Raw genomic sequence first — 10,116 nt, forward strand, 5'->3', positions numbered from 1 at the left:
GCAGTCACTCACACTTGACCATGATCATGTAGACATCGATGGTGCATATGGGCGGCTGTGGGAGGCGCTCTCCTTTCTCCAGGATGGTTGAGATCTCACTTGCGGGGATACCATCATAAGGCTTGGACCCAAAGGTCATCAACTCCCAAACAGTGACTCCTGAGAGGATGAAGTAGTTGCTTTATGAGTTGATAATAATCACACCTTGTCTTTAGTCACCATTTAAACGTTTCTCATCTCTAAAAACCTATGTTTCTGTGGCTTTGGGCAGAAGCCTCAGTGTATCTCTGTAAAGTGGGGTGATGACAGTATCTGTCCTGTGGGACAGTTGTGCAGATCCAATAAGATAATGCAGCTGAACTGTTCAGACAATGCCAGGCAAATAGCAAGTGGCCAATAAATGGTAAAACTTTAGTAACAGCAGCAATGACAACTCAACCACTGTAATGACCTAAGGGCTATTATGCAACGGGGCAGGAATTACACACTCAGGCATCTGCCCTACGCGACTTGTATCTATGGAAGATGGAGACAGCAGACAAGGTTACCCACCACACATTTTAAAATTATAATAAAAACTGGGAACCAGGGGCACCTGGGTGGCACAGTCATTAAGCGTCTGCCTTTGGCTCAGGGCGTGATCCCAGCGTTCTGGGATCGAGCCCGGCATCAGGCTTCTCCTCTGGGAGCCTGCTTCTTCCTCTCCCACTCCCCCTGCTTGTGTTCCCTCTCTCGCTGGCTGTCTATTAAATAAATAAAATCTAAAAAAATAAAAAAGCCATGATATGATTGGATGAAGGTAGCTTATCCTTTAAAAAAATTGGGAACCAAAAACCCGACTTTTTTTTAATAAACGCAATAACCCCACACCTTTTGTTTCAAAAATCAGTCAGTCATCATGACTTAAGAAAAAACAAAATCAAAGCAGCAGTTTTAGAATTGGTGTTTTTCCAGAGCATCCCTGAGTTCTGATGATCCTTCCATCTCCGTGCCTCCCTTGATGGGATTCTCTGCTCTAGAAACCTGCACAGGGAAGGTGCCCTGGGGTGACTCTAGAGGTGACTCCAGTGGGACTGAGTCGGTCCCCAGACTTGCACAGGGAGGGATCAGAGCCAGGATCCTGGCAGTTTCCTGATCTCCAGTTGGTCTGATGATCCATTTTCCCACAGGTCTGCTTGGATTATCCAGAGGCCACCCCAGGGCTGAACGACCTGAATACAGAGCACGCAAGACCGAAAATGAAGGACAGTAGTGGTCTAGGGCAGGAAAGCAGATTCTTCCGTCCTTCCTCACCACAGTGTCGATACAGACAAGATGAAGAAATAAAATCTCATCTCCAGATCCATGATGTCAAGTCGCCCTCCTCTAACCACGTTTAAACACTATGTTTGAACATGCACAATGAATTTCTGTGCGAAGGCAAGCTTTTCAGGTTTTGGAACAAATGGTAAAAGAGAAAGTAGGGTGCATACCTGGTTGTGGCTTTTGAGAGGGCCTGGAACGTGGTATGAATTCTCTCTCTTTTCAACTCCTAAGTGGAACACACAGGTTCCTCATTTATTAAAAAATTTTGTCTTGACTGGAGACTAGAGAGCAGAGTAATAGGATTTGTTTTTTAAAGATTTTTATTTATTTATTTGAGAGAGAGAGCGAGCGAGCACGCTCTCGATCTCACACCCTGAGATCCTGACCTGAGCCGAAATCAAGAGCCGAACACTGTAACTGACTGAGCCACACAGGCGCTCCAACAGGATTTGTTTTTTATTTTATTTTAATGAATGAATGAATGAATGAATTAAAAATTTGTTTACTTATATGAGAGCACAAGCAGCGGGGGAGGGGCAGGCAGAGGGAGAAGCAGACTCCCGGATGAGCAGGGATCCCGACGCAGGACTTGATCCCAGGACCCTGAGATCATCACCTGAGCCAAAGGCAGATGCTTGACGAACTGAGCCCCCCAGGTTTCCCAACAGGATTTGTTTTTTAAGCTAGAACTTCAGGTATGGGGTTAACAATTCTAGTTACTGCCAGGGACAGCAGATTATAGTCCCTGACAATACAATTTCCACTGAAAGGAAACACAGGACCACTGCGGTGATCTGCCGCTGCTCGTCATCAGTCAAGGGCGTTAAGTCAGGAAATGTAAGGGAGGTTCCCTTCTTCAGCAAGTGTGGACCAGCGGGACTGTGAGTGGGCCATGCCCGCAGCCGCACAGAGGGCACGGAGGGGAGCGCGGCCATGTGATTCTGGACAGGCGGGAGAAGCCAGACCCACAGGAGCTCAGGTTTTGTTTGGAACGTACGTGGAAAATAAGAAGCCTGTTCAGCAGAGATTTAAAAGTCTGCGATAGTTTAAAAATATTTTTGTCTGTTGTCTGGAGAATAGATGAATGTGTGCAGAACAGGGAGAGAGAAGACCCATCAGGAGCCTGAGGGGGGAGGTGACAACGGAGACGCCTCTGGATGGGGCTCAGCAGTGGGAAAAGAAGCATTTCCTCCTATCCCTCCTGCGGAGCAGACACATCTCGAAAATGAATAAAATAACAAGGCATCAAAATAGCTTTATTTCCTTATCTAGTTCATTAACTGCACCTCACAGGTACATGTAAACATTCACTTGTCTGCTCAGAAAGCTCTCTGTCTTTGTAAAGCCTGCGTCCTAGCGGAAGAGACAAAGAGCCGCGGAATCAAAATGCATTTACAATATCAGGAACTTAATAATGCGATGGGAAAAAACTAGGTGGATGATACCATGAATGATTTGTTTCTGTGATAATAACTAAATTCCTCTTGGAAATTTGCTTCAATATTGCTCTCCCCAAACACCCATTTCTATGGAGGTGGGGTGCCCCCCCCTTTAACCCCATTGCTTTAGTCATGGGAATAGACAGATAATCCCAGACACATGTATCGATGAGCTGTTCTGCAGGCTGCTGGACTTGGGAGGACCGCGTGTGAACGGGCGCACGTGCCTAGCACAGCAGCCAAAGTGTGTTAGTGACACTTTCTTACGTGGTGAGGCCCTTGTGGGCTTGAGACATCCTTTGTGCAGAGGCAATGAGGCAAGAACGGGAAAGGCGTGCTTGAGAGGAAGGGCACGGGCCTGTGTGGGGCCACGGCGGGATTTGGACGGGAGACAGCGAATCAGTCCTGATGAGAGGTCCTCACTAGAGCTGCAAGCAATCTCCATTTCCCTTGCTGATTTCCTCCCCGCAGACAGGTCCTCACAGCGCACTCTTGCCCAGCCTCTCTCTCTCTGATACACAAACACTACCATTCACTGCATGAAACAATGGTCACTGAGTCCATCACAAAACCTCACGTCTCTACCCAGAAAACCCCATTTGTCATCTCCCTTTGGTTCACTTCAAATCCATGGCACGAGGTCAAGTTTGGTCTGATGTCAGAGGTCCAGGCATTTCCTAAGTCCAAGCTGTCTTTCCCTCCGTTACCCACTCTTGAAAAGTTCACCGGTANTTTACCCACTCTTGAAAAGTTCACCACTATCTGACGTCTAGTATGCTAGTTAGACTCCATTTCCTTTGTCATGTTTTCTTAGTGGAACAGACAGCAACTACTAAGCTATTATTAGTCACAGTCTTGGAAGGAAGTATTTGGATGACAGAGCATATAATGTACATCAACAAACAATAGAAGCCGGCTTGGGCTCAGTACGCATTCATGAGGATCGAGATTTGACTCACCATAGCTCCACACATCACTTTGGTGGGTATAAATTCGGTGTAAAATTGATTCCAAGGCCATCCACTTGATAGGTACCTTGGAATGTTGAGAGAGGAAGTAATAAGAGAACCATTAGCTTCCCTCTGTTGCAAAAAATTAAATCACGTTGAAACAAATTACAAGTGACAAACGTGGGAAAGCCAGGGCGCCCTGCCCAGATACCCCAGGACCTGCTCCCTCCCAGCAGGAGGAGCAAGTTCTAATCTGCTAGAAAACAGCTGTTCTGTTAGGCCCCAGGTGTGGTTTCATGAAGGCTCGGCTGAGGACCTTTGGTCCGTGGGCTGCTCTGGTGACCTGGGCATGCATGCTGGGGTCCGGGGGTCCTGGTGGGGCACTGTGGTGCTAGGTACCCGTGTTTATGGGTGCTGGCAAAGGCCAGCTGCTTGAAGCCACACAGGTCAGAGTGAAACTTAAGAGGGGGGTACAATGGATTGAGAGCTACTAGAGGGCCTAACAGGGACGTGCACCCCCAGTGCTGGGGGAGGGTCCCTGGAGGGTCCCCACGCCCGTCTGGGAGGAGGGCGCCAACCCTCCAAGAGCCACCGAGACCCTCGGGAGCTCTAGGAATGGCACGGGGAGTTTTCCCTCTTTCCGAGATGTCCCCAATAGCCGTGTGCCAACAAATGAGCTGTGACATTTCCCAGCTGCTCTTCTGAAGGAGGTGGGAGGTTGAGACCTAACCTTGGCTAATGGTCACCCGAGGATGGAGCTGAGCTTGTGTTTATTGGGTTTGGCCTCTGGACATGACAGAAACATCGATTCTCACTCTCCCAGCAAATCCTGCTCTCAAAGCATCTCCTCTGGTCTGTGCTGCCGGGAGAAGACCCTGGCTAGACCCTGGGGTCAGCGACAGTGGCTGTGGCCTCACCCAGAACATTCTGAGAACTCCCCTACATCGGTCAGTCTGCTGGTGAGAAAATGCTCGTTGATCTACAAGCCAGCTTCTTACTTTGCCTCCTTCTGCGTGGTATTCTTTCTCCTCGGCACCAAGCAGTTTGGCCAGCCCAAAATCTGTGATCTTGACATGCTGTGGGGTCTTCACCAGGACATTTCTGGCTGCCAGGTCACGGTGCACCAAGCGCCGGTCTTCCAGGTAGTTCATGCCCTGAAACGTGGGGCGATGCAGGGAGGGAAGGCATTGCTCAGCACACTGCCCTGGAGAGTGCAGAGCTGGGTGCAAGCAGAGACGGCAAAGTGCTCCTCCGTGGAAAGCTGGCGCCTGCCTGTGCACAGGGCTCTGAGGTCATGGTCACACCAGACCCGGAGCTTTCCACAGCAGGGACTGCGCTTGCACCCCTGTGTGGTTCCCCTCATGGACACAGTGACTTGCACCTTGCATCAGCTGAATAGATGAAAAGACTAATGAAGATCTAAATGAGCGGCTGATTTGCTAACTTTTCTCCATCTAGTGACTCCAGTTTTAAACCCAGATGAACTCAGTATTCAAGGGCAATGACAGCCAAGAGCTCCACTGTTGGGCTGAGACCTGGCGGGCAGCTGGTCTGCAGCCTGGCAACCGTGCCACCTGCCGGGCTCACCTTCCCTGCGCGTAGCTGACTGGTAAGGCAGGGAAGATGAGGTGCTCACCAGGCTGGGGCAGAGCCACGCTTCTCAGTGTCGTGAAGCTACACTCCCCTCATGCTTTCCCGGAATACCTGCTGTGAGTCGCTACCGATGGACAAGACTGTTTTTCCATTTTATCTCATTTTTTTAAGTGAAATCACACGGACATTGAATTTGCTTTTACATGTGGCATTTGCCACCCCCCCCCCCTTGGGTGGCCTCCCTAACTCTGCTGCGATCAGAATCACGGCTAAGAGAAAGAAAGACAGACTACTTGAGCAGGACCTAGCACAGTGCCTGACACGTGAACTCCCGGAAATAGTCCCCCTCAATCTAGTCCTTGCCCACAGCTTTCTTGGCGATGGTCATGAGCACTTCCTGCTGGCGGGGGTGGGGGGAAGGGGGCACTTCCAGCCTCTACTCCTTGCTCCATGCCTGCCCAGCTCAGCCAAGCTCCTGGGACCTTCCCCAGCTCTGACCTGTTGACATGAGCTCGGCAGCTCATCGTCTGCACAGGGCCAGAGAGGCGAGCAGGAGTCACCGTGAAGTTCTGCAGACATCTCATGTTGTTTGTGCCACATTCTCTCCCACTTACCAATGTGCCTCTCCCTGTGCAGCTGGCGGAGTGCCCCCGTTTCCACCCTCCTTTACAGCTGATGCTCAGGAGCGCTCCAGCACAGACAGGTACAGAAAGGCTTGCTGAAGAGCACAAAATGCAAACGGGCCTCATGCACGGGCTTTGGTCTCCAGCTTTCTCGTGGCCACGGTGGGATCTCCCTGCGCGGGCAACTGCAGGGAGAACCTGCCACTAAGGATGGATTCCCCAGTTTTCTGGCAAATTCTGTGCTTCCTTTTGCATAGACATTAGGTGAAAATTCTTAGTGAAGTGAAAAGAAAAATTGTTCTTTTTAGCACAGAACCAACCACCATGGAAGCCAGGATCTTAGGAAGGTGCCACCAGGAATTAGCCTCTGAGGGCTATTTTTGAGGGCGTTCTTTTTCTTTCTTTGGAAAAAGATGATTAATTCCCATGTTTCCCTTCTCCCTTGTGTTATCTAGAAAGTTCCTGAATGTTTAATATACTGTTGGATTTAAGTGCTCCTGTCCTAAGATTCCTCAGATGCAGCAAAATAAGGTTCACGGGGCTCCTGTCTACTCAAGAGGAAACTAGCAGGTTCTCTCCGGCAGGGCACTTCCAAATCAGGGATTATTATTTAGGAATGGCATGTGGGGAGCGAGAGGGAAGGAACATAAGCCTAGGAAACTCCTCCCAACACTGGATTGACGGACTACTCCCTGTCACCTCTCCCCACCACCCCGTCACAGGGTGCTCCATTCACCAGCCTCCATTTCTCCTGTGGTTCCTGGGACCCTGCTCAGTCCTCCTGTCTTATAAAGGAGTCAGACTCTATTTAGTCAACATGGTGTGACTCTTACCCATTGAAGAAGCGTTAACTGTGCTTGGCCTCTAACCCGGTTAGGCCCAACATCTGCGTTCCAGGCTGTATTAACTCACTTGTTCTCTCTCTTTCCCTCTCTCTCTTGCCCTCTTACCCGTTTTCTCTTTGTCTCAGTCGTATCGTAACACCACACATCAGTGCCTCGCACACAAGAACCGGTCCATCTTGCCCCATCCCTCTCTCGCTTTATTTCCAATGTGTGTTTTCTGAGCTCCCGAGACCCACCAGGGGGACTGCAGAGGGAATTTCCAGCTTCGTTTAGCTACCATGTCCAACTTTTCATCCTGCCTCTTTAAATGCCCCACAGTCTGTACGCTGGACTCCTTTTCACAAAAGTTTGTTGAAAAATGAATGAATGACAGAATGAAGGACTGATAATAGCAGCCATCAGTTTGGAGCACTGATGATGCGCTGGTGTTTCCAGCAAGAAGCCTCCTCTGGGGCGGAGTGCCGGGGCCCCCATGACACCCTTGAGAGCCGCCCCAGCGGGTCCAGAGGCCAGTCAGACCAAGTGCTGACCACCATTGGGGCCCCGTCCTAATTCCCTGCTGGGCCCTCAGCATGGAACTTGTCTGCTGGCTANTAATTCCCTGCTGGGCCCTCCGCATGGAACTTGTCTGCTGGCTAAGAGGCTGCTTGAGATGTCGGAGAAACTCCAAATAAACAAAAACCCCAGCAGCCCAGCACCTTGGCTCTGTGCCCGGGAGGAAGTCCACAGCATTGCGTGAACCCAATACATTGACTTGAGCTCCACCTCCACCCCTCGGGTCTGTAAAGGACCAGAAGAACGTCAATAAACTGGGACGTTTTCTGAGAATCTCCGTCTTCAGGGAAGGCTTGGGAAAGAGCTGTCTGCGTCTTCTGGAGCAAACCAGCCAGAGGGGCTCAAGTCAGAGATGGTTTGGGGGCGGCCAGATTAGGCTCGTTTGAACTCAGATAAAACTCTATTCATCAGTCTCTGTCCCACACTATGGAGGCGGTTTATAAGGCCATTTCGGTGCCCAGCGAAGTTATATTTTAACCAGTCAGCAAAGATAAGAGTCCTGATAAGAGTCCATCCACACAGAGACACCACAGGAAGCAGCATCAGCCCAGGCCTCAGTGGGGCCGCTTGCGAAGCTCGCTTCCTGACTCCCCTCTGAGATCCTCCTTTAATTTAAATCAACGTATTTATTTTTGTTAATTACTACAGGGCAGCTAGGAAGAATTTGGAAACACCAGGGTTAGAAGGGAGCCTGAAGAGCCAGCCTGGAACCTCAGAGCACAAAAGAGAAGCACAGAGATATGCCTCACATGGAGAGTAAAAAAGATTTTTCTGGCACGACACCTACGGAAGAAGAAAGGACTGGGGGTGGTTGGGTTTGACATTTACAGACTCTGTTTTCCGGAGGGCTGCAGCATCCTACAACTCTTGGGAGGAGTCCAGAGTGAGAGGCTGGAATGGGATCCATTTCTGTTCTGTTTCATAAACCGCCACGGGGAGAAGTCCGGGTGAGCCCTGGCTTGGGGAAGACAGAAATGGCACAAAGCAGGAAGTGGAGAGGACGGCAGAAGGACATCAACAGTGTGGCTCACCCACCACTGAGCGCCTGCGCTCAGAAGGGGTAGGAAGGCATCAGGATCCCAGACAGAGCTCGTACGGCACCCACATCGTACTGGGATGGGCACGGCGGGCAGCCAGGCTCACCGGCCTGCAGGTTCTGCCCTGAACTGTGACAGCAAGTGCTGGTCAAGAGCATGGACTTGGGAGCCAGGCTGCCTGGGGTCCAATCCTGATTTTGCTACTTACTAGCTGAAGACCTTGGCAAGTTACTGACACACCCCCGTGCTTCAGTTTCCCTGTATGTGAAGTGGGCTCATCAGATGGTTAAATAAGTGAAGCCATGCAGAACACAGGATGGTGCCCGGCGACAGGCCTCCGTCGGGGCTAGTGATTGTCATGGTGTCCTCCTAAACGCCAAGTCCCCCCTTCTCCATCCATTTGCTGTGAGTGACTTCGGTCGCTTGCCGAGATGACAGTTCCTCAGTGAGTCTGATCACGTGTAGACTCTGGACAAGCAGCCTCTGCTTTTGAGCTGAAGCCGTCTTCTTGTGTGGGCATGCCGGGCCCCGCGGGGTGTCCACGCGTCCTCCCCAACTCGGCACTGCTGCCCATCCCTCCCCACAGTGTCTCCCAGCCACTGAGCCGCTCTGCGTTGTCACCATGATGCGACAGTCATCTCTCACCGCGGGCACCACTGGGACGGGGGCAGCCTCTACTTAGTCTCCAGCCCAGAACTCTTGAGGCTCAGAGACAGGCTGGCTTGCCTGCCCACCTCCTCTGCCTGCCCTTCCGCTGCCCTCCCAGCACCTGGCGCCTGACCCCCCCCACAGGCCCCCCGCATGCCCTTCCTGGCAGCCTGTGGGAGAGCGTCCTGCGGGCACCCCGCTCTCTCCTGCTCGGACCACCCGTTCCCTGCAGCACTGCAAGCTCTGCATGGACCCGTTTCCCTCACGGGTTTGTAAGCTGGGGAAAAAAAGAAATTCTGTCTTATTTAGGGTTTCTATTGCACACGATTCCTCACACTGACAGAAAAATGTATTTTGATACTTTGATTTTTTTTTTTTTTGAGAGAGAGAGAGAGCACAAGCAGGGGGAGAGGCAGAGGGAGAGGGAGAAGCAGGCTCCTTGCTGAGCTGAAAGCCCGACATGGGGCTCAATCCCAGGACCTGCAGATCATGACCTGAGCAGAAGGCAGATGCTTCACCATCTGAGCCCCCCCAGGCACCCTGGTACTTTGGTATTTTAATACCACAGTAACTTCTGGCTTTTCAGTGACACTGCAGAGTGATCATTCAGGCTGATTAAATTCAACTGTAATCTTCTGCAGCACGTTTAAGAATAAATCAAAAAAGCAATCCAAATAACTGGAATGTCTGGCAACAGGACCTGCCATCTGGCTCTGTCACCCATCTGTCTCGTTGCCTAGGAGCTGGCAGGGGGTCCCCTCCGGTAAGTCCTCCTGCCTGAGGACGGCGGCAGAGGCCAGGGGTGAATCAGCACCCGTGGGCTGCACGGTCAGTCAGTGGGGTGGGGGCTGTACCTGGATGAATCCTGACCTGCAGCATAGAAGGAGCAGGCCTGAGGGGTGAAGGCCAGAGCCCAGCCAGGACCAGGAGGCTGCTCACTGCGTGCGTGTCTCCTCACCACCACAGCCTGGGTAGACTAATAGCTCTGTCTCTAGTTCCTTGGCCAGTGGGATTTTCCTTCTCTCACACCCCTGCTCACCTCTCATGACTACAGTCTAGTTTATCCACATGGGTTTGATGACAGGGCACCCAGAACTGAACACAGGCAGCCCAGACTATTC

The 10,116-nt window shown here is 51.2% G+C and overlaps 1 protein-coding gene across 1 annotated transcript; it reads right to left on the reverse strand.

Moving 5' to 3' along the window:
* Window positions 1–12: 12 nt before the first annotated feature.
* On the reverse strand, window positions 13–5,025 carry LOC117798419 (epidermal growth factor receptor-like; the record flags this gene model as incomplete). Its single annotated transcript, XM_034650849.1, has 3 exons — window positions 4,693–5,025; window positions 3,704–3,779; window positions 13–159 (listed from the first exon to the last, which is right to left on the reverse strand). Coding segments are annotated over exons 1-3 (376 nt in total), but the record flags the coding sequence as incomplete, so codon positions are not given.
* Between the last annotated feature and the right edge of the window lie 5,091 nt (window positions 5,026–10,116).

The sequence above is a fragment of the Ailuropoda melanoleuca genome, unplaced genomic scaffold (genome assembly GCF_002007445.2).
Source record: "Ailuropoda melanoleuca isolate Jingjing unplaced genomic scaffold, ASM200744v2 unplaced-scaffold3139, whole genome shotgun sequence".
NCBI classification, from domain to species: Eukaryota; Metazoa; Chordata; class Mammalia; order Carnivora; family Ursidae; genus Ailuropoda; species Ailuropoda melanoleuca.